General features: G+C 54.8%; 1 protein-coding gene across 1 annotated transcript; it reads left to right on the plus strand.

Annotated features, from left to right (window-relative positions):
- The first annotated feature begins 165 nt into the window (after window positions 1-165).
- WNT9B (Wnt family member 9B) lies at window positions 166-22,549 on the plus strand. Its single transcript, XM_045489331.1, has 4 exons — window positions 166-284; window positions 18,133-18,389; window positions 20,190-20,455; window positions 21,296-22,549. Exons 1-4 carry the CDS (start codon window positions 208-210, stop codon window positions 21,767-21,769), a joined length of 1,074 nt encoding a protein of 357 aa, XP_045345287.1. The 5' UTR covers window positions 166-207; the 3' UTR covers window positions 21,770-22,549.
- Window positions 22,550-24,235: the final 1,686 nt, after the last annotated feature.

Consider the following 24,235-nt stretch of genomic DNA (forward strand, 5'->3'; position numbering starts at 1 on the left):
GCCCCACCCGCGACGGGGGCGGGGCGATGCCGGCGGGGCCAATGGGGCGGGGGGCTCACCGCCCGGGGGGGGGGGCCTCCAGCGTCGCTCCCTCCCCCACCCCCGCTCCGCCCCGCCCGGGTTTAAAGCCCCACGGGCGGCTGGTGGCGGCGCTGCGAGCGCTGAGCGGCGCGAGGAGATGCGACAGGGCGCCGCGCCGCCGGCACCATGCGCCCCCCGCCCGCGCTGGCCCTGGCCGCGCTCTGCCTGCTGGCGCTGCCCGCCGCCGCCGCCGCCTACTTCGGGTCAGTGCCCGCCGCGCCCCTGGCCCGCGTCCCCGGCCCGCCGGCCTCCCCCTCCTCCGGCTAGAGCGGGGCCAACTTTTGCCTCCCGCTGGTCCCGGCCGCGGTGGGAACCTCGAACTCAGACCTTAGCCCCCGGCGGGCCCCGGTCCCGGCCGGCTGTCGGAATTCGCGCCCCGAGCTCGGTCTCTGGCTCCCCCCCCCCCCCCCCACTTCCCCGCTCAGGCCCCGATCGCACCTTCTGGTGTCCCACTCTCCGTCCTCTTCGCCGCCGCTCTTGCCACCCCGCCCTGTCCGAGACCACATCCCGCCCGCTGCGCGCGGTCTCGGACCCCCGCCCGAGCTCCCGGACTCTGCACAGTTTTCGGACCCCGGCCCCGTCTTCCCCGCGCACCCAGTCCCTGCGGGTGCAGGCGTCCCTCCCGCGCGCTCTCATGCCCTCGCTGGATCCTCACTGTGTGCCCTGTCTGCTTGTAACCTGGTCTCCGTCCAGCCACAGTCCTCGCCTCGGGCTCTCTCTCCACCCTCTCTCTGCCCTTCCCCCTGCAGAATGGAGACCCTGCGGGCTGCGTGGCTGGGCGGGGTGGGGTGTTACCCCGGCCGGGGGAGGGGATCGCGCGGATCCCGGGGGGACGCGGACCTGCGGACCCCGGGGAGTGTCAGCTGGAGATGCGCTAGGGAAGCCCAACCAAATCTCAGCCCCGGCGTCGGGTGAATTCCGGGGAGAACGACCGAGCGTCAGAAGGGAGGAGGCGTACGTGATTGGAAAAGGAGGATCAGAGTTGGGGAGACACCTGGGGAGAGAGCCGGGGAGCGGCGGCTGAATGCAGTGCAAGTTACAGGGCAATTGTCCCTTCTCTCTGACCCTCCTTCTCTGACCCAGGGACCTGGGTGGGAGGTGGGGTCGTGGCTGCCAAGGCGCTTCCCTGACCTCCACCCACAGCTCGCTCCAAATGTGTACAGTCTGTGACTTTAATCTTGTCACTTTTTGTGATCTTCACTCCAAATCAGGGTGAGGTTTACAGTCCGACTAAAGCGAAGGCAATGAAACACCAAGCCAGTGACCTGCCACAGACTGTTCTTAAGGACCTGCCAGAGAGGGCGAGTAAGGATCTGAGAAGTCCCTGCACAGGCCCATCTAAGGGCTGTGGGCTAATTTCCGGGTCATGACCCCTGGTTAAAACGTGCCTTGGCTGTGAGCAGGGGGCCTCTCCTGAAATATAATGGGTGGGGGTAGGCAGGTCAGCCCAGACCCTAGGTCTGAGCTCAGCTTGCTGGTGACCTGGGAAGACCAGTCTCTGGGCCTCAGTGACCTCATTTGTACAAAGAAGGGGCTGAACTGGATAGAACTGAGCTCTATTTCCGCACTGAGAACAGTGTACCAACCTGTATGCCAATGACTTCAGGCTTGAAGGCACAGTTGTTGCCTCAGCAGGCAGGATATAATCCTGCTACTTGCTGGCTGTGTGCTCTTGGCCAAGTCACTTAACCTCTCTGTGTTTCGGTTTCTCATCTGTAAAATGAGGAGAAGAGTGCCTATTTTGTATGAGCATTCTGTGCATTAGTACATGTAAAGCACCTAGGACAGTATCTGGCACATAGTAAATGCTCAACTAATGCCAGCAATTATTATTAGTATAGAGATTGGGCATAGTCTCTTGATATCCCGGCCCCGACAGGGGTTTCTGAGCCGGGATGGAGAACAGGAGGACGAATGTCCCTGCATCCTCTTGGACCCCAGCTCATTTCCACAATTGTTTGTCTGGGTTTGGGGGTCGGAGATGGGGCGAGGGCCAGATGGGGTGAGAGGAGAGGGGCTCCAGGAGACCTGGACCAGCCTGGCTGGTGTGGTTTGAAAGGGAAAGGAGTTTGTAGCAGTGCACAGAGGTAGAATTTGAGACTTGTGAGCGGGGGGGGGGGGGGGGGGGGCGCCTTGGAAATCGGGGTGGGAGGGGATGGTTGATTAGGCCTGGGTTAGGGTTGAGAGGGATCATGTGAGTATTGGAGCCATTTCTTCCAGGTCATGAACCCAACTAGGCAAAGCTGACCAAATAGACTCAAGCCCCCACCACCCCAGTGTGGGGAACTGGACAAATAGAGAATAAGCTAAAACTGAGGCTTTGCCCTATTATGTGTTTAGTCTCAGAGACTGGACAGGATTCAGCCTGAGTTCCCACTGAGGAAGCCCTAGTGTGACTCAGTCAGGCCAGATTTTCCAGCTTCCCATCAGAATTTGCTCTCTGGAAGGAATCTGGTATCAGTCATCCACACCATAGTGAGAATGAGAGGCAATCTGCTTCTCCTTTCTCCAGGTCATTTGCATTTGAAATCTCATTTCTGATTATAAGATGAAGTGTTTGGGCATTTGATAAAAGGAAATTGAGGGGCGCCTGGGTGGCTTAGTTGGTCAAGCGGCCGACTCTCGATTTCAGCTCAAGTCATGATCTCATGGTTTGTGAGTGCGAGCCCCATGTCGGGCTCTGCACTGACAGCACAGAGCCTGTTTGGGATTCTCTGTTTCCCTTTGTCTTTGCCCCACCCCAGCTTGCTCTCTCTATCTCTCTCTCAAAATAAATAAACATTAAAAAAAAAAAAAAGAAAAAAAATTCAAACATCAGGAGAGCAGGTGAGGCCAATCTTCTTGGGGTCTTTGAAATCATAGAATCATAGATTTAAGAGTTGAAAGTGTCCCAGAAGCATCTGGGGTCCAACTCCCTGTTTCAAACAGGTCATGTATTATTATTTCCATTTTTCAAATGAGGCAGCCATCATCCCCCAAACCACAGTAAGCCAGCAATTTCTTCTGGGGCTTTTGTATGAACCCAGAGCTGAATTGTGGTCATGCTGATAATGCCCTAATAACTAGTGTTTCAGTTTACAAATCACTTTCTCATAAGGCCTCTCTCTCTCTCATCTGATTCCCAGAGCCATTCTAAAGATATACAGGATGCTGTAAATAGTTCCCTAAAGGAAACCGAGGGCCAGGAAAGTTTAGTGATTCACCCTATGTCACACAGCAGGATAGAGGCAGGATAGACACCAGGTTCTGCCTCCAGTCTGGGCTCTTTGCCCTCCAAGCAAGAGTCTCCAGAGCTAATACTGTGTGACCATCCAGGGGAATGGCAGCCACAAGGAGCTGGAGGGGGTAAGGGGTGGAGGGCAGCCCCCTCCCCTGCTAGGTCACTCAGGTCACTGCCTCCAAGGTCTATGGCACCTGGAGGTCCTAGATTTCCTAATTCTTTAAAATTTTTTTAATGTTTATTTAATTTTGAGAGACAGAGGCAGAGCACGAGCAGGGGAGGGGCAGAGAGAGAGAGGGGGACACAGAATCGGAAGCAGGCTCCAGGCTCTGAGCTGTCAGCACAGAGCCCGACATAGGGCTCGAGCTCACGGACCGTGAGATCATGGCCTGAGCTGAAGTCGGATGCTTAACCTACTGAGCCACCCAGGCGCCGTGTGGTTCCCTAACTCTAATGGGCTGAACCTGGCCTGGAAGTCTAGGATGACTCAAGAGCTTCTATGTCGGCTTGGATGGCTTGGAAATTCTGCAAATATTAACTTGTGTGGTGTTTTATAAATGAACATGCACTGTATCATGTGAAAAGTGGCTTTGTAAGTAGAGGTAGTTCCTGTGGATACACCTTTTCAAATCCTGGTTGACTTTGGGGGTGCTTTTAAAATGTGTGATCTCTGCCTTACTTGGGTTTCTTTCCTCTCTAGGGTTGATACAGAGAAGTTTATGAAAGCACAGGCTTTGGAATCAGCTAGACCTGAGTTTAAATCCCAGCCTCCTGTCTTGCTAGCTGTATGACTTTGGGTGAATGTCTTAACCTTGCTGAGCTATGGGTGATAACAATACCTACCTTAAAGACTGATGCAAGGCTTAATTGAGACGATGAATGAAAGGGCCTGATTGGGTGCCTGTACAGGCTCACTTTGGGTGGTGGCTGGCCCTCTAACCATCTTCTTGGGTTGTAGAGGTGTCATCATTGTTAAGAGGCAAGACACAAACTTAACCCCCCCCCCCCATCAACATTACATACAGTAAAATGCAAGCATCCTAAATGCACAGTTTGGGTTCTAACAGATGTATACCCCGTGTGCCCACCCCCACAACTACTAAATGGAACATTTCCATCAGCCCAAAGGATCCCTAGGCTCCTTTGCAATCAACCCTCCCCCACCAGCCTCAGACCATCACTTCTCTGCTTCTTGTCCTTATAGATTCGTTTTGCCCGTTGAAGTTCATACAAGTGGAATCATATGGGGTATAGCTTTTGTGTCTGAATTCTTTTGCTTACAATAATGTTTTTGAGATTCACCCATGTTAGGCATATCAGTAGGACATCCCCCCCTTTTTTTTAATCACTGAGTAGTATTCCACTGTATGGATTTACTATAATTTGTTTATCCATTTACCAGCTGAGAGACATTGGTATTGTTTCCAGCTTGGGGCTATTCCAAATGCTGTAAGCGTTTGTGTACATGTAAGTATGCGGGTGTATGTTTTTATTTCTCTTGGATAAATACCTAGGGCCTGAGTGTTGGGTCGTATGGTATGCCTGTGTTTAACTTTACAAGAAACAGCCAAATAGTATTCCAAAGTGACGATACTGTTTCACACGGTAATGTATGAGAGTTCCGATTACTCCATACTCTTGTCAGCTATTGTTCATCTTTAAAAAAAATTTTTTAAATGTTTATTTACTTCGTTTGAGGTGGGGAAGGGCAGAGAGAGAGGGGGAGAGAGAATCCCAAGCAGGCTCTGAACTGTCAACGCAGAGCCCGACCTGGGGCTCGAACTCACAAACTGCGAGACCCTGACCGGAGCCGAAACCAAAAGTTGGACGCTTAACAGACTGAACCACCCAGGCGCCTCCCTGTCCATCTTAATTTTGGCCCTTTTAGTGGATAGGTACTTACTGCTATCACATTGTGGTCTTAATTTGCATTTTCCCACTGATGAATGGTGTATTGCACATTTTTTCATGTACATGGTAATCATTTGGCTATCTTTTTCATTGGGTAATTTGTCTTTTTATTATTGATTTGTAAGAGTTCTTTGTATATTTTGGATACAGGTCCTTGGTCAGAAAGTATCGGCAATATTTCATCCCTATCTGTGGCTTGCCTTTTTCTTTTCTTTTTTTTTTTTTAATATATTTTATAATGTTTATTTATTTTTGAGACAGAGACAGAGCATGAATGGGGGAGGGTCAGAGAGAGGGAGACACAGAATCTGAAGCAGGCTCCAGGCTCCGAGCTGTCAGCACAGAGCCCGACGCGGGGCTCGAACTCACAAACCGTGAGATCAGGACCTGAGCCGAAGTCGGAGGCTCAACCGACTGAGCCACCCAGGCGCCCCTGCCTTTTTATTTCTTAGGAAGAATATAAGTTCTTAATTTTGAGGAAGTACAATTTTCGTCTTCTTATGTGCTTTGTGCTTTTTTCGTGTCCTATCCACGAGATGTCTGTCTACTCAGAGGCTGTAAACGTTTCCTCTTATATTTTCTTCTAGAAACTTCATAGTTTAAGCTCTTAACCCTTAGTTCTATTGTTTCTTTCTTTTTTCCTTTTTTTTTGGTGGGGGGCACAAGTGAGCAAGGGGCAGAAAGAGACAGAGACAGAGAGGGAGAGATAGAGAAATGGGGGTCACCTGAAGTGGGGCCCGAGCTCACCTGATGAGGGACTCAAACTCATGAACTGTGAGGTCATGACCTGAGCCAAAGTCAGAAGCTTAACCAACTGAGCCACCTCTGTTGTCACTTTTTGGTACATATTAATTGATTCAATATATGAGGTCCTATTTCTGGGCTCTCTATTCCATTCCATTAATCTATATATTTATCCTTATGCCAATACCATATAGTCTTGATTATAGTAGCTGTGTAGTAGGTGTGGAAGCCAAGTTCTCTCTTTTTAAAATTGTTTTGGCTATTCTCGGTCCTTTGCATTTCCACATAAATTTTGAATACACTTTTTAAGTTTATTTATTTATTTTGAGAGAGAGTGCAAGCTTGAGTGGGGGAAGGGCAGAGAGAGGGGGAGAGAAAGAATCCCAAGCAGGCTCCGCATCATCAGCACAGAGCCTGACACAGGGCTCGAACCCACAAACTGTGAGATCATGACCGAGCCGAAATCAAGAATCAGATGCTTAACTGACTGAGCGACCCAGGCGCCCCTCCACATAAATTTTGGAATCAGCTTGTTAATATCTATAGGAAAGCCCGCTGGGATTTTGTCTGGGATTGCCCTGAACCTATAAATCAGTTGATAGAAAGAATTGATCTTCTAACAATATTGAATTTGCTGATTTATAAACAGGCATATCTCTTTATCGGGGGCTTTTAAATTGTATTGCAGCAATATTTTGCAATTTTCAGTACGCAGGTCTTGCGAATAATTTAAAAAGATGTATTCCTACGTGTTTTATATATTTGGATGGTATTGTTTTCATTTGAAAACATTTTTAGAAGTTGATTGGGTCCTGAGGAAAACAGGGTTGGAGGGAAGAAAGGGGAGAAGAAATTTTACTGCTTTGGGGTGTTGGATTGAAAGGCAAACATCACTGATACGAATCATTGTGTTTGGGGAAGGAATTTAGGCCGGCTTCTCCCTGGCTAAGCTGTAACCCCTCCCAACCCCCCCCCCCCCCCCCAGAAGTTGGGCTGTGCCGTTGGGCTCAGGGTCAAACCAGCCTCCTCGTGGATAGTGATGGATTTTCTAAGGCTCAGGAGGGCAGGCAAGGCAGGGGGACTCCTGGGCTGGAACCCCCTAAGGAAGAGAGCCTGGTGCCTTTAGGATTCTGTGATCAGGTAGAAGTTGGGCTCGGGAGGAGGTGGGCCGGGTGCTGTGAAGGTGAACCCCACCGTGGCATCAGCCTAAGCAGGGAGAGAGGCAGCCCAAGGCCCTGCTACAGCGTAAGGAGCACTGGACTTGGAGTCACACAGATTGAATTCCAATCTTCCATCCAACCATTCATTAACTGTGACCCAGGGCAAGTCAGTTAACTGTTCTAACCTCAGTTTTCTCATCTATAAAATGGGCGAATCCTTACCTTGCAGGGTTATTGTGACAGTTAAATGAGCATATATAAAAGTGCTGAAATGCTGTCTGTGTATGAGGAGTTCAAGAAATCGAGCAATCTGGTCTTAGAGCCTCCCAAGTTAAGGAGCCTCTTCGGTTCCTTTCTCCCTTCATCTTTGCCCTCGTCATTGTATAATGTGAATCCTTTCTGTGCCCAGCATTTTATGTACACGATCTCATTTAACCACTGTGACATCCCGGGAGGTGGTGCTGGAATAATTATCTTCATGTAGGTGAGTGGGGAACAAAGCTCGGAGAGGCCAAGTGCCTTGCCCAAAGTCGCCTGGCACCAAACTGGAATTCTAGCTTGTCAGAACCCAGAGCCAACCTCGTCCTCCCTGCCTCATGTTGACCTGGGGCTTGACGGGGTCTGCCTCCCTCTGGGTGGTTCTGACCCTCGAGGCCCTCCATTCCATCCCCCATACCCTTCACCTGGCATATGCCCTGGGCATCTCTTGCACTGCGTGTCTTAAACTCTTGTTTTGTTGTCCGTTTTCTTTTCCATGTGCTTGTGTCTTCAACTCACGCATAGCTCCCTTTAGGCAAGGGTCTTGGGGGCCCTGTTTTTGGCTGAGTCTCCCACAGTTCCTGGCGTTGCCTCATGGTGTTCAGTGAATGTCCAAATGGGCAGCCCCTCTCCCTTTCGCTGGCCCTTCCTCTCCCCCAGAACCTTCCTCCGCCCCATCATGGTTGCTCTTTCTTCTGCTTACACTTGACTCTCTTGAGCACACACTATTTGGTCATGACCTGGCCTCTGTCAGGATAGGAAGTAGAAACAAAGCAGAAAGCAGAGACTTGCCTCATTCAGACTCCAGAAGTCAGCCACAGCGGACCTTCCATGGGAATCCTGGTGGCAGCTGAGATGGGTTGGGGGATGGGACAGACCCCCTCACTGGAGCGATGAAGACCCAAGGGGGAGGATGGAGAGTCTCAAAGAGCCAGAATATTCTTAAACCACCATGTTCAGAGTCCTGGAAATTATTTTCTTCCTTCCTTCCTTCCTTCCTTCCTTCCTTCCTTCCTCCCTTTCTTTCTTTCTTTCTTTCTTTCTTTCCTTATTTCCTTCTGCCTTTCTTTCTTTCTTTCTTTCTTTCTTTCTTTCTTTCCTTATTTCCTTCTGCCTTTCTTTCTTTCTTTCTTTCTTTCTTTCTTTCTTTCTTTCTTCTTTCTTTCTTTTTCCTTTTCTTTCCTTCCATAAACTCTATGCCCAATATGGGGCTTGTACTCACAACCCGGAGAACAAGAGTTACATGCTCTATCCACTGAGCCAGCCAGGTACCCCCAGAATCCTGGAAATTCTAGAGAGACTGGTTTTAGGGCGAGAGCAGAGAAGGTCTGCTTTCTTGACAGTTACATTCCCTTTAATGCCAGGTCATGTCAGAATTCAAGAATTTTTAATTATTAGAGAGACAATATAATGCATATGCCATGTCTAGGGCAGGACCCCATAATCAGACACTTTACTTTTTTGCAGAAAAACATCTGCATGTGGGGATAAATAAAGACCATGAATACTCTCATTTTGGTTCAGGTCAGGACTCGCTGCCATATGAATTCACCATAACTGCACCAAAGTTTGTAGTCGTCTGAGCTTTCTGGAGTTGGAATTGTGGATAAAGGTTTGTAACCTGTGGTAAACTTTTAGCACGTGTCACCTCTAGAGGTTGTGCCAGCTGAGTTCTCTTTATTATTATTTTTTGAAATATAATTTATTGTCAAGTTGGCTAACAGACAGTGTATACAGTGTGCTCTTGGTTTTGGGGGTAGATTCCCGTGATTCGGTGCTTACATATGATACCCAGCGCTCATCCCAACAAGTGCCCTCCTCAAAGCCCATCCCCCAGTCCCCCCCCCCGCCCCCCATCAATCCTCAGTTTGTTCTCTGTATTGAAGAGTCTCTTATGGTTTGTCTCCCTCCCTCTCTGTTTGAAACTACTTTTTCCCCTTCCCTTCCCCCATGGTCTTCTGTTAAGTTTCTCAAGTTCCACATAGGAGTGAAAACATATGATATCTGTCTTTCTCTGACTGCCTTATACCATCCAGTTCCATCCATGTTGTTGCAAACGGCAGGATTTCATTCTTTCTCATTGCCAAGTAGTATTCCATTGTATATATAAACCACATCTTTTTTTTTTTTAATTTTTTTAATGTCTTATTTATTCTTAAGACAGAGAGAGAGAGCAGGAGCAGGTGAGCGGCAGAGAGAGAGAGAGGGAGACACAGACTCCGAAGCAGGCTCCAGGCTCTGAGCTGTCAGTACAGAGCCCGATGCGGGGCTCGAACTCACAGACCATGAGACCATGACCTGAGCCAGTCGGACACTCAACCGACCGAGCCACCCAGGCGCCCCCCCCATATCTTCTTTATCCATTCATCAGTTGATGGACATTTGGGCTCTTTCCATACTTGGGCTATTGTTAAAAGCGCTGCTATAAACATTGGGGTACATGTACCCCTATGCATCAGAAAGATTTGGGCCAATTCTTGTCTGGTCCTCACTGGGTATCAGAGGGAGGCTTCAGCTGCCTGGCACAACTCGTCCCCAGGAACTGAGGTTGAGAGGGAACAGACCGGCTCTCCCACTCTCCTCAGGGGCTGAGCCGGCAGCCAGAGGATTCGGGGTCCGACTGACCAAGGCTGGGGGGCCCTGAGATCCGGCTCTGGGGAGAGCACGCATCAGTGATCCGAGTCTGAGAGCCACGCCTTCCCAGTGCCTGCAGGGCCGAGCTTGGGAAGGTTGGGGTGTGGGGTGGCCCCTGCAGCTTTGGAGTGAGACCCAGGGAGGACAAGGGTGTGGGAGTGGGGGCGGGGCAGGCTGAGGGACAGCCTGGAGCTACACGCCCCACCTGGGGTTGGACATCTAAGGGATTTTTGCGGCCTTCAGGTGTCTGAGGAGCACCCGCTTGGGGTAGAGGATCTGAGCTGGGGATGGGGGACCGCCGGGTATGAGAAACCAGGACCTCTGCCAAGGGGCTTACACTCTACTTGGAGAGACCTGTCTGCAGCTCTGAGGAGGAAGAAAAAAGTGTCAACCATGCAGAACTAAGGGTGTTATATTTGTAAAAGTGAGAGAAGACAAAGAAAGGGGATGGTTAGAGAGAGAGAGAGAGAGAGAGAGAGAGAGAGAGATGGGGCTGGCAAGTAAGGAGGGCTTCCTGGAGGAGGCAGATAAGCATTAGAGCGTGCTGGCACTGGACGGGGCCTTAGGATCACCTTTCCTATTCCTTGCATTGTGAGTCAAGTGTTGAAAAGGGCCGTGGCCATAAAAGAGTCCAGGGGATCCGGGAGGGCTTTTGGACTGGGAGAGGCGTTCCAGGCAGGGGTTACAGCGTGAAGGAGGGCTTGGAGCCATTCCAGCGTGGAGCGGACTGTGGTAGCCAAGACTGACTACCCTGAGGGGAGGGACCCCCCTGCTACAGCCGTGGCTGGCCCTGAGTCCAGAACAGTCCAAGGTGGGAAGTTGTTCTGGTCCTGCCCCGGGGGGGTCCCTGCTCTGTTCCCGAGGGAGCCCCTTACACCTTCATCCCGAGCGCTGTCCCGACCACTCTGGGGTTCCCTGGGCACACTTAGGGAGTGGCTCCTTCACCAGGTCGGGAGGCTGTTGCTCCCCTTGGAGCTGAGAGGGGAGGTGTGGGGGTGTGGACCATCCCTGGGCCCTGCGGGGGGACAAATGGACATCTCTTCCTGGAGCAGGCTGCGAACAGTGGAACTCTCCTCCTCACACAGTGATCACGCGCAGGGCATTCCCCCAGGGGTCTGGCCCTTCCAGGGTGCCCAGCCCGGCCTGAGCCTGCCTGCCTGTCCGTGGGGCAGAGGGTGACCCCTCAAGAGCCTGCCGAGCTGGTTAGTTGGTCAACTTACTATGGTTCAATAACTTGGCCGAAGTTACCCAACCCTGGAGGCAGGGTTTCATGGTGGGCAGAACTGGGTGGGGGCGTTGCTCGCCCCAAGGAGAGACTCAATGACTACTTGCTTTTCCCTAAAGCCTCCGTCCCATGTTCCCTAAACTGCTCCTCCCCTGGGTCGGAGCTGGGTCTGTGAACCCAAGAAGCTGGGGGAGGCTGTCTTAAAGCTTCTAGCACCCTTTTTCTCTACCCCTCTCTCTCCTTACTCCAGGCTTCCCCTTTCTCTTTAGCTTCTTCATGATCCCAGACCCTCTCCTTTGATCTTCCTTCTATCCAGCAAAGTATGTTCTCAGGCACTAGCATTATATCAGACTCTCACACTTTAGTATGAATAGGCAGGCCACTTCTCTAAGCTTTATTTCTGATTTTTAGCCAAACAGAAACTGAGCATACATCTCTCCTCCCTTTAGCTGCCCAGGGGCTCAGAGGAGTCCTGACCAGATTGCCTTCCTTTCAAAGCAACCTGTCTTGTGTTCCTTTCATCCTAGACATTTGCTGCAGTGGTGACTGAGTTTTGCTTCCCTGAAGTGTTATGTTGAAACTGAAAGCAGAAACTGCCAGGCTTGACAGAAACAATCAGGAGACCCGGGGCACAGTCCTAGTCCCCCCGTGAACCCAGTGGGTCACCTTGGACAATAAATATTACGTGAACTCCCAGGGCACCAGACAGAGCAAAGCAGAGACCTACACTTGGCAAACCCCTTGCCCTCCTGCCTGCCCCCAGAAGCCTCTGGAATACCTCCCAGGAGTCCTCAGGGCAGAACCTCTGGACCTGGGCCATCTCAAAAGGCTTCTCCAGCCTTAAACCACAACGATTCAAATGGTGTGCATTTGCACCCAGGCAGGGAGCTGGGGGAGACATTCCTGATCTCAGCCCCTGAGGGGGTCCTCTGCACAAGGGGACCCTCCACGGCCACTGTGCCGCCTGCCCCGTGCACACCAGGGATGAAGGTTCCCCCTTCCCAGCTCTGCCTGAGTCTGAGTGGAGAGGGAGAGAGAGTCAGGAGGAGGGGGAAGCATCTCCTCCGCAGATGTTGCACTGGCCAAGCTCTAAATACCCGAGATTGTTGAGATGCAAAGCGCGCTTGCTGAATGGGCTGCTTGCTGCCCACTTAGCTGTGAGCACACGTCTCCCCGATGCCACCCTCAGCGGGCAGCCGGGTCTGCGGCTGTAAAACAGGAAGTGGAGCTGTTCTTGGAGAGACAAAGCCCACAGCTGGGCCAGGCTCTTTTCTGTCTGAGCCAGGGCTGGGCTGGGCTGGGAGACACGGCTCCGGGGATGAGCTTTAGCAGGGAGGTGGTGACCAGATTCGGTCCTCAGGGTGGGTTCACGCAGCTTGACCGGAAGTGGGGAGAGAAGCTTGGGTGTTGAAGGTACCCCCCCTTCTGCAGAAGGACTGTCAGAGCCCCTATGCCCTCTCTTCTTGGGCCAGGCACTGCCCTCAGCAACCCTCCCCTACTGGGAAGAGACGGGTGGTGGAGAGCACAGGGTGGGGGTGGGGAGTGTGTGTGTGTGTGTGTGTGTGTGTGTGTGTGTGCGCGCGCGCGCGCGCGCGCGCGTGTAGGGGGATTTAGTCAGGGCTGGGAGCGGTGGGCTGAGATGTTTGGGATGAAAGCTCAAAGGGAACGCTTACCATGCAAATGGCCCTGCAGCGGAAGCCTGTTATCAGGAGCATCTAATGGGGTTTTGCAGGGCCAAGGCCAATGCTTCAGGCAGGGCAAGGCTTTCCTGGTTCCCAGGCAGCTGCCCACAGTTGGCATGGTCCCTGGTGCCAGGCACAGCTCCTGGCCCCTCCAGCGAAGGGTCCAGACAGGCTGGCATTACCTGGTGCCCTGGGAAGTGCCAGCTTTGTCCTACACTACCCACCCACTCAGTCACCCACATCCTGGAACCATCAAACTTCTCAACCAGAAACAGGGGTGGGGGTGGGGGTGGAAGAATGGAGCCTGGAGCACCCCCAAGTGATGGGAAATGCACTACAGCTGCCAGGTCTTCCCCGGCTAGCCAGGGGTGCTCCCGGGGAGCTTCCTCTGCCTCCTCCCCACCCCCCAGGCCTCCTACTACAGGCAGGACAGGACTGGCCAAGGTCAGGTTCTCACCCAGATGGAGCTGAGAGTTCTGATCCCTGAGCAGCTACTGATTGTTCCCTGGGGAGCTGGGCTGGTTCAAAGCCTTCTTCTCCTTCTTCTGCTTCTTGGGGCCTTGGGAAATTCTGGAGTACTCCTGAGTGCAACCAAGTTCCTTCTAGACTGTGAGCTCCTCGAGGGCGGGAGCAGGTCCCAGCAGCCAGCTTGGCGCCTGGCACACAGCGAGTGCTCAAGAGTGCCACTTGCCTGGAGCTTACGGTGTTGGGCACTGTTCTAAGAGCTGTACAAAAGTGAACTCATTTAATCCTCCTGACAACCCTGTGAGGTAGGTACTGTGGTTATCTGTATTTTACAGATGAGGCACAGAGAGGTGAAGTGCTTCGCCCAAGGTGGCACAACGAGGAAGAGACGGAAGTGGGACTGGAACCCGGGCAGTCCGGGCCGGTCATGGTCTCCCACTGGTCAGTGTGTATTTGTTAGTTGGGATGAGCTCAGGGGCAGAGTGGATGTGCCCAAGGTCACCAGTGAGTGTGGGCAGACTGGGACCAGGCCACCCAGGCCAGAACAGCTCTGGGGGCCTGAGATCCTTGGGTCCCTCTACTCCAGCAGGTGGTAGGTGACCGTTCCAAGGTGAGCTCCATTTCCTTTTTGGGGTTTGGTGGTGACTGGGGTCCTGCGGAAGGTAACTGAAAGCAGTCTCCTGGGACACTTTCTCCAAGTCCTGGGAGAACCTTCTTTTCCCTCCTTCAAGGTCATCCCAGATGGGGCAGCTTCAGCCAAAACTGTGGATGGGGTGAGCACTAGAGAGTGAAAGGAGGGCCAGGGCAGGAGGGGCCGGGGTGCGCAGAGGAGGCCTGGGGGTGGGGGGGGAGGTGAGATGAAGTCCCCAGGGGCACCCTTGACTTTTCCCATGCTGGGTGGAGACAGGGTGGCCCCGGGAGTAGCTGTGGATGCTCTGGAGTCAACGCCAGGGACATCTCGTTGTGTAGGGGTGGGGGCTTGTGGCCTTATTATTACACTGAGGGCTTTGGGCTGAAGGTACAGAGAGCAGAGAGTCACAGGCTGGACGCAAAGAAGGGAGGAGAATGGAGTTGGCCACATGGGGTTGTTGCTTTCTTGACAAGAGAAGAGGCGCTGGAAGTCAGCCTTGAGGAGCCCGACTGGAAGCAGGAATGGGGGACACCAAGCTGGGCTAAAGCAGATACGGGGGGGGGGGAGGGATGGTGTGGTCCCAGAGGGCTCAGGAACACGTGAATCAGTGAGAAGCCTGAAGGAACTCTTGTCCCACAGCCCAGAAGAGCAGCTAGCAACTTCACAACTTACTCAGCCTCTGCTCTTCAGCTCAGAACACTGACTACTTGTGTGGCTGATGGCATCTGACCTGACCACAGAGCAGTATCTTTATGAAAACAAATTTTGTCTGAATTCGTAAGACTGATGAGGCTCACTTGATCTCTTCCGGGTGTACGGCTTACTCTCATGGGGCCCGACTGACGTGTGGGCAATTAAGTTTTTGCAGAGAGGCGGGTGGGTGGGGTTCTCGGGCCTGGGGTGCCGGGGAATGCGGCTTCTTCAAGGGGAGGGGATCATGCCCACAGATCCTGAATCAGACTGGAGCCTGCAGTGCCTGGAATGCTCCTGAGGTCCGGGAAGAAGCCTTCCCTAGTAGCTGCCAAGGGAAGGGCGTGTGGAGGATAGCTCACTAACACCACCGGAGGAAATACGGTGTTTTCCAAATTTGATGTCCTGGCACTGTCTTCTCCAAGGAAACAGGATCCCAGCTGCGACACAGAAAATAAATAAAAGGCAAACTGGGTCCTGGAAGACCTCCCAGCTGTCTTCCTAGGTCCTGCGGGGGTCCCTAAGGCAGTGCCAGAGAGCTTTCTCTGAGAGCAGCCCTGGGCAGACCAGGGCCCAGTGTGGCCTGAGGCCTCTATGCGGTTGGCTGCCTTTCCTGACCATTAATCGCTACTAAGTGTCATTACTGCTAATAAAATTAACCGACTTTATACTGGACTTCTGGGGCCATCAATCACAGGGCCTATTAAACGAAATTTAAAAAAATAGGTGCCTATGGATGGGGGAGAGGATGTTTGCTGAGCCTGGCTCACAAGTGCAGGCAAGGCCATGCTGGTATTCCACGGCTGTCAGAAGGTCGTGATCAGTGACAGCATCCTTAGTTGGACAGCCAACTCCGGGCCTTGACGCTGTACTACAGATAGGAGCGTCTAAGGCAAGAACACAGCTGCCTGTAGGAAGTCTCTGGGGCCAGGGCTGAAAAGCTCCCCAAATTCTCCCTCCCACTCTCACTTCTGCTTCCCTCTATGTGTTTGGTTCTTTCTTTTTCTCTCTCTTTGGGCCAGCTTCCTCTTTTTATCTCCTGAGTTACAGGCCCCATTGCCCAAAGAAAGGAAGAGAGAGAAAGCAACCGTATGCGCTCGTCATTCCAATTCCTAATTCCCAGAGAAAGGACTGATTGGCCCAGCTTCGGTCATGTGATTCCTCATTGGTCCAATCAGTAGGCCAGAGCAGCAAGGTCATGTGGTATGAAATGGCCGAGCCCATGGTATCCATGTAGCTGGGAAGAAGCAGTGGGTAGCCAACTCAACAGATGTCTGCAAGCTAAAGGTCTTAGAAGAAGCACTCAAAAAGTGATAATAATATAGACTATATAAGATAAGATAGAAGGTATCATATAGCTATAATGATATAATAGTATTGTTCTTAGAATGCCGTTTGAGACAGGCCTTGAAGGATGCGCAGCCCCGTTGGTCCAAACTGCCATCACTCCCTGCTTGTCCTCTCACCTGTCAATCAGCTGCTACAAGGGAGGTCCCAATTTCCAACACACAGCGACAGTGTGAGCAGCTGTCCCGCACACCAGCACCTGCTGGTGAGGGGCTAGATGGCTCCTGCTCCCTTTGCGCCCTTCACACTGGAAGCCAGTCAGGGTGGGGCCTCCTCAGCTAGAGCTGACATCTGGACCTGCCAAGGGTCAAGCTCTAAGGGTTTCCTGCCAGGCTGCAGGGAGGGGTTTGGGTGTAGACCTAGTGGGCCGGAAATTTACCCATTTGCCCCAAGATTAATGATTAACGGGTCCCTGCCCTCACCCTGTCTAGCAGGGGAGCCTAGGGCCAGGCTGGGCCAGGAGGAGCCTGATAGCATCTGTCTCTGCTCAGGGGGTTCGGAGATATGCTCCACACTGGGTTGGCTGCATCTGATGGATTTAGAATCTACGGGCACTTTCTGGGGGCACCTGGGGCCTGGCCAGATCCCACACTCTCCCTGGGGCAGTGTGGCATCCAGCCAGATGTCCTGGCTGGGTCAGGTGGCTCTAAACAGGAGAGCTGGGCCCTTGGTTCCATGCAGTATGTGCCTCTCTGACCACGCAGCTGGGCCAGGGCTTGCCTTGGCCGTGGCGTATAAGCAAGAGTGACAAGGGCCACATCCAAGCAGGAGCTTTAGGAGCCATCACCTGGTTTCATTTTTGCTCATTATCTTGGCCATGAGGCTGGCGTGTTCCAGAAGGCGGCTGCTTCCTCTAGCCTGGGTCTGGAATGGTATATATTCTACCCATGCTGAGGACCACCAGGGTACAGAATAGGCAACAGGAGAACCGTCTCAGAGAGCTTCTGGGGAGAGTGAAAAGGAACTCTAACGTAGTCCCTGCCTTGCTGCTCATCTGCTGTACGGTTCGGGCTAGTCACTGCCTCCTCATAAAACTGTGTTTCCTTATGTGGACAAAGGGAAGACTCTGCCCAGGTTGGAGAATAAAGCGCCTTGCAAGAGGAAGGAATCTTGAGAAACTCTAACCGGCAGAAAGGTGAACCGGAGTGTCCCAGGCACTGTGGTGGGTACTTTCCATATGGTCCTCCTAGCAGGCCCAGGAGGTAGAAAGGATCCTCTTTGCACTTCCCAGAGGAAAAAACCAAGGTTTCAAGGTTTACGCAACTAAGAAGTGGCAGCCTGACTTCAGAATCCATGAACTTCAGATATGGTAGAACGGCAAGACTGGGGCTGACGGCCTGATGGAAATTCATCCACCCATCGGCCAGTTTATCCATCCATCTGTTCCTTCCTTCCTTCCTTCCTTCCTTCCTTCCTTCCTCCATCCATCCAGGTATTCCCTAAGGATCCCTTTGTAACAGGCACTGAGTGGCCAGATGGTTGAAGATCTGGGAATTATGGAAACAGGCTAGGTCGGCATGGGATTACATGGGCAGCAATATAACATAAGGGAGAGAGGGACATCAGAGAAGCTGCTGAGTGTTTGCCCAACATCTACCCCTGTCCGCCTGCCCCCTCTTAGGAACATGGCTCTACCCTCCAGGCAGCAGTCACGCTACAGGCAGTTTTTTCCCCAAACTCTCCTGATCATAGAAGCCGCCCAAGATGTGTAGTAAATACAGATTCCCATGCTGCGCCCCAGACCAATAGAGTCAGAATTGCCAATCGTGGATTCTGGGCATCTGTATATTTTAATAAGCACCCGGATGATTTTTATGATTGGGCAAAGTTGGGACATAGAATGGGTAACAAGAGCAGAGACTTTGGCATCTGGAAAACTTGGGCACTAGACCCTGTTACAAGCACTTGGGTTTTCCACTCTGTGAAATGGGCACATACCCCATGGGGCTGGCCTGCCTCCCAACAGGGTATAAATGAAGCCCCCTAGGAGGTCCCTTTCCTCTTGCTTGTCCCATGTCTTCCTTCCCCCCCTTCCCCCATCATGACCCCTGAGGGTCACTAGCTCCCTCTTTTGCTCTCTCTAGCCTGACCGGGCGGGAGGTCCTGACACCCTTCCCAGGGCTGGGCACCGCTGCGGCCCCAGCACAGAGCGGGGCCCACCTGAAGCCGTGTGACCTGCTGAAGCTGTCCCGCCGACAGAAACAGCTCTGCCGGAGGGAGCCCGGCCTGGCCGAGACCCTGCAGGACGCTGCTCACCTCAGCCTGCTCGAGTGCCAGTTTCAGTTCCGACATGAGCGCTGGAACTGCAGTCTGGAGGGGAGGACAGGCCTGCTCAAGAGAGGTAGTGGGGGTGCCGGGGAGGAGGGGGTGGGGAGGCAGGGGCTAAGGAGGACGAGGCTTGGGGAGAAGGGACAGCTGGGGACGAGGGGGGCTGGGAGCCTGGGGAGGACTGGAGAGGAGGAGGGCTGGGGAGGAGGAGGGCGCTTGGGGAGAAAGGGGCTAGGGAGGAGGGGGCTGGGGGGCTGGGGACGAGGCCCCCATTCCTGCTCCCCCGGCCCCTGGGCCCGGGCCACGCTGCCCTTGTGAACCTAGCATAGTCCCAGTGAGAAGGGTCCTGGGAGTTAATGAGGCCCAGTCTTTCCCTCAGCTTGGGGGGAGTGGAGGAGCAGGGGAGATACGGGGAGAGAGGAGGCCCAGCCCATTCCTGGATCCCGGAGGACCCCACAGTTGAGCTGGGTGGCCCCCCAGTCCCCTCCCTCAGCCTCCTGCGCACACACACATGCACACACACGCAAAACAAGGTACAAGAACATATAAGGGTGGAAGGCAGGGAATAGTTGGCCGAATACCCTGAGACAGGCCGGATTCAGGTGCTTACTCATGCCCGTGACTTTGTTCATCGCATCCGTTGGTCCACCGTTTCCTCCTCCCCTTCCATTCACGCCCGGCCTTCTTCCCTCCTCGCTGCGTCCTCCCACCCCTCGTTCACTAAGTGTCCGGTGAGGCTCGCAGCGAGCCAGCCACGGTGCTGGACGCCGGAGGCATGGAGCTGCACGAGACCCCCTCTGCCCTTGGAGAGCTTACAGCCCACGGGGGAAACAGGTCATCATGTGACTCTGTCACCAAGTAGCAAGGGGCTTTTACAAAAAGGCAGCGATGGGGGCAGCTAGGTGGCTCAGTCTTAAGTGTCCGACGTCAGCTCAGATGGTGATCTTGCGGGTCGTGAGTTTGAGCCCCACATGGGCTCCGCACTGACCGTGCAGAGCCTGCTTGGGATTCTCTCCCTCTCTCTCTCTGTCTCTCTCTCCCTCTCTCTCTGCCCCTCCCCTGCTCACACCTGTGCGCGCGCGCTCTCTCTCAAAATAAATAAATAAATTTAAAAGAAATAAGGCAGTGATAGTACATGGGAGGCCAGCTGCTGTCCGTGGTGGGGAAGGGCCTGGGACGGAGCTGCTGCTACTCCCCAAAGGGTGCTGCCAGCACCCAGGTGCACTGGAGAGCAGGCGGGGGCGGGGGGCAGGTTTGCGCCACGGCCCACAAGAACACGAGAGAAGTGACGGTCCCGGAAGGGCGTGGGATGGTCAGTCTGGAGCAAGTCACGCGGGAGACTCAGGGTCACTCCGTCATTAGGTCCGCTCCACGGTAGGGAGCAGAAAGCGACATTTCAGAGGCGTCCTGAAACGCAGGGAGCCCACAGAGCATATTTCAGGGGACCGGGGGCCTCAGAAATGGGTCCAGCTGGCTCACACACACGCTTCGGGTCGAGATCAGCGGTTTGGCCCCCGCTCTGCCTCTCACCAGGTGCCGAGTCGCTTCTCTTTGCATCTCAGCCTTCTCGTGTGTCCCGTAGAGTCAGGCGCTCCTGTCTGCCGCCCTGGGAGCCCGGGCATACGCTCCATAGTGAATTTGAAAGTTCCGTCTAAAGGGCAGCAGCTTGCAGCCCGAGGCTCAGGTGTGGGTGTCACAAGGGTGCCCCGGGCCACATCCTCAGGTCCATATGACCCTCGTCCGGCTCATCACAGCGCCCCCCCCCCCCCCGTCAGCTCTTCTGCCCTCAGAGGGCAAAGGGCAGCCTCTGAGCACCCCCTCTCTCCCCTCCCTCCCGGATCCCCCCCCCCCCCCCCCGGGTGCCCGGCCCCAGGTTTCAAGGAGACGGCCTTCCTGTATGCAATGTCCTCCGCTGCCCTCACCCACACTCTGGCCCGGGCCTGCAGCGCCGGGCGCATGGAGCGCTGCACCTGTGATGATTCTCCGGGCCTGGAGAGCCGGCAGGCCTGGCAGTGGGGCGTGTGCGGCGACAACCTCAAGTACAGCACCAAGTTCCTGAGCAACTTCCTGGGGCCCAAGAGAGGAAGCAAAGACCTGAGGGCACGGGCGGACGCTCACAACACCCACGTGGGCATCAAGGTGAGCACATTGCCGGGAGGCCCGAAGCCCGGCCCCAGCCAGGGTGCAGGGCCAGGGAGCCGGGTCGGCAGGAGGCCTGCCTCTGCCGTGCCCCTCAGCGCACACACGGAGCTGTCCCGGGAGGAACCTCACCCCTTCAACCAGCACACCGGTACCAAGTAGCGGGAAGTAGGGAAGGGGGCTGGGCGGCACGGCGGGCTGGGCGGCGGGTGGGAGCCAGGCTTCGGATGCGGCCGTGATGAGGCAGAAACCTGTTTGCAGAGGGGTGTCCGTGCCAGAGACTGTCCTTCCCGGACATCCCGGAAGCCAACGTCGTTTGAAAACTTTGATATCTTTTGCCACATCACCTCTTCCTCCGTCTTACAGATGGGACGATCGAGGAGGCCCACAGAAGGGGAGGGACTTAGCAGAGGGCACACAGCAGTGGGAGGACTGAAGGGTAAAAGGTGTCTAAGCCTACCAGGACGAGAGGCTGGGAGAGGCGAGGGTTCAAGCTCTCTAGCAAATGGAGTTCTGTGTCCTCATCACTGAGTCGGGGCAAACCAGGGCTGCCGTGTTCAGTTGTGCGGGTTTTCCACTCCACGAGAACTCTGGGCCAGGGGAGGGAGCTGGGGCTGAGATCCGGCCCACATTGCTCTCCGCCAGGTGGGCACGTGGGCCCAGCGGCAGGGTGGCCTCGAGCTACTTTGCACAAAGGTGGCCTGTGGGCTAGCCTGGGTCCCATTCACCCTCTTCCCTCCACCTCTTGCCCGTCCTGCTGCCCCACCCCCGACGGGGGCTACACTGGCCTACCCCGGTGCCATGGCCCTGACCACGCCTGCTTTCCCTCTCTCCTCGCAGGCAGTGAAGAGTGGCCTCAGGACCACATGTAAGTGCCACGGTGTGTCGGGCTCTTGTGCCGTGCGCACCTGCTGGAAGCAGCTCGCCCCGTTCCGCGAGACGGGCCAGGCGCTGAAACTGCGTTACGACTCAGCTGTCAAGGTGTCCAGTGCCACCAACGAGGCCTTGGGCCGCCTGGAGCTGTGGGCGCCCGCCCGGCCAGGCAGCCCCACCAAGGGCCCGGCCCCGCGGCCCGGGGACCTGGTCTATATGGAAGACTCGCCCAGTTTCTGCCGGCCCAGCAAGTACTCGCCCGGCACGGCGGGCAGGGTGTGCTCCCGGGAGGCCAGCTGCAGCAGCCTGTGCTGCGGGCGGGGCTACGACACCCAGAGCCGCCTGGTGGCCTTCTCCTGCCACTGCCAGGTGCAGTGGTGCTGCTACGTGGAGTGCCAGCAGTGCGTGCAGGAGGAGCTCATGTACACCTGCAAGCATTAGGCCTGCGGCCCGGTGTGCCAGGGGGGCGCTGCCAGGACCCCGCGGTGCTCGGCCACGTGGAGGCCCCCCAGGCAGGCGCACGCGGCGTGCACCCCGAAGTCGGTGCCCGCGCGCGCGCACTCCTCTCCACTGGGCCCGGCAGCCCTTCCCTCCCTCGACACCCAGCAAAGAGAGGTTGCAGGGGGACTGGAACTGAGGGTCCCCAACCACGTTGGAGCAGGAGAGCAGAGTAGGAAAGGATGCGGGGAGAATAAGGGAGACCAAAGGAGGAAGGACTGAGGGTTTTTTGAGGGGGGACCACCTCGCTGTCTCAATTCCTCGGATGAGTGGCCTAGAGCCAGCCAGGCGGGGCCAGCAGGGCGCTGGGAGGCAGTGTCAGCGTGTGGCTTTGCTGGGCTAGAGGTGGGGCGGGAGGCGGGGCGGAAAAGGCCAGGTGGCAGGGGCTGTTTGGAGAAAGGAAGGCTTTCTGGGCCCGAGGGAGGCCAAGTCCGACACCTGCCCCGGAGCCCGGTGTACTTGATTTGGCTTTTCAAATATGCACTGAGGCGTCGTTCTTGCCTTGAGAGCTGAGTTATTCACACCCACTGGGCCCTGCTGGATAAGAGCACCAGTGAATGCAGGACTGGTAGGGAGAGCCAGCTAGTGCGCGGAGGTTGCACAGAGAGACAGTGACCCCTCGCCGTTTTCTGGGTGTGGAACTTTTAGTCCCCGCACAGGAGAGGGTGACAGCCTTCTGGTTCGAGGCGGGGACGCAAGGAGCTCCGTTTCTCAGCCTCCCCTTAAGCCCGGTTTGATCAGCTCCCCTGTGGCTGCGGTCCACCCGTGCCGCGAGGCCCCAACACAGCTGACGGTCGTGACACAGTAGAGTCCCGAATCTGGTTACGTTTCTGCTCTTGCGGCTACTCATCTAAGTAAGGTTTTCGCCCTGGGGTTACAGGTGCAGGGAAGTCTTGGCTAAGCCTGGCTCCTGGGGGGCCCCCGTCACTTACTGATGGCCCCCACTTGGGCTCCTACCTGAGGAATAGAAGTCACTTTGCTAATTTCCTCCGATCCTGTGGACACTGCCAGTGCTACCTTCCCAGGCACTATGTGGGAGGAGGAGAGAGTAATTGGTACATATATACAGGCGCGCGCGCACACACACACGCACACTCCACGGACCCGCCAGGCTGAGGGTTCCCACTTAGCCGCACACTCTCTCCGGTTCAGAACCAAGACCTTTCAGGGGTCACTCTGCTGGAAGCTGAGTGCTTCCCCAGAGCAGGGCCCACGGCCAGCCAGGAGGAAGTGACCTCCATCGGGAAGCCCTTGGCCGTTTTGCCGACCTGCCGCGCCCTCCGTCAGCTTCCTTTCTCCCTAGAGTTGCCGACCTGCGGCTGAACAGAAACTTCAGAATCAGCTGTATGCTCCGAAACCACCAGCGTGAGCCCAGGAAGAAGCCCCGGGCTCCCTGAGATCTCCGAGGGTGAGGCGTTGCCCTAGCTTTGGCGGGTCAAGGCGGCCTGTGAGATGCTGGAAGGATCTCTGGCTGCAGAGGTTCTGGTGAAAAGCCAAACTTACCCGAGACCCCCTCCCTGGACTGACTTTGCCGACCCAGGCAGCTGGCCCACATCTTGGCAAGAAGAACAAAAAGGAGAGAGAGCCGCTTTTCTCGTTTCTTCCATTCCCCCACCGCACGGAGACTCTCTCTTTGCCAGCCCCATCCTTCTGGTTCTTCTGAGACCCCAAGTCTGCCTCCGCCTTGCCTCGGCCCTCGTCACAAGGCAGCAGAGACCTCACGGGCAGGAAGAAGGGACCCGATGCGCCCATACACCATCTGCACCCCGACTCCGTGGCCGGCAGTGCCGGGGTGGCGGAGGATAAAGGCAGACTCCAAGGGACCGAGGCCATGGCTGGCCACCAACACTGATGACCTAGGCCAATGTCACGGGTGTGGGCTCTGAGGGCCCCTCGGCCTGGGGGGGTTCCTTTCTGTCTAGCCCCCTCTCTCTTTCCTCCTTCCCTGTTCCCACCCCTTTCTCTTCCAGGTGCCCCCAAAGATCCCCCTCAGCCCTGCTGGGACCCCTGGGGACCAGTGGCCACTGACCCCTCATTCTACAGCTTTAAGGGAAACACTCACAGGGTATTTTTTTTGTCTACCTCACATATATAGTTTGTAGGGCAAAAGAGAATAATTTATATAGCGAAGGTATATGAGAAAATATTTATGTATAATATTTATATAATTTCTATATTTCATGGGCAGCCCCTGGGGGTTTGTGTGCTCTGTGGGAAGCCATCTGTCTGGGGAAATACAGCTTGGCCTGACCGGGGCCGCCACTGAGCTGTCCGTCAGGTGGCTGGGGTATCTCTTAGGCTCCTGTGACCGGCCTATCTCGGAGCTGGTGAGAACGCATCCCCTCTGAGCCTGAGCCCTGGTGGGCTTGATCCATATCTTCCTTGTGAAGTTTTTGTAAATTCTCTGTT

Source organism: Leopardus geoffroyi, chromosome E1 (genome assembly GCF_018350155.1).
Source record: "Leopardus geoffroyi isolate Oge1 chromosome E1, O.geoffroyi_Oge1_pat1.0, whole genome shotgun sequence".
NCBI lineage: Eukaryota > Metazoa > Chordata > Mammalia > Carnivora > Felidae > Leopardus > Leopardus geoffroyi.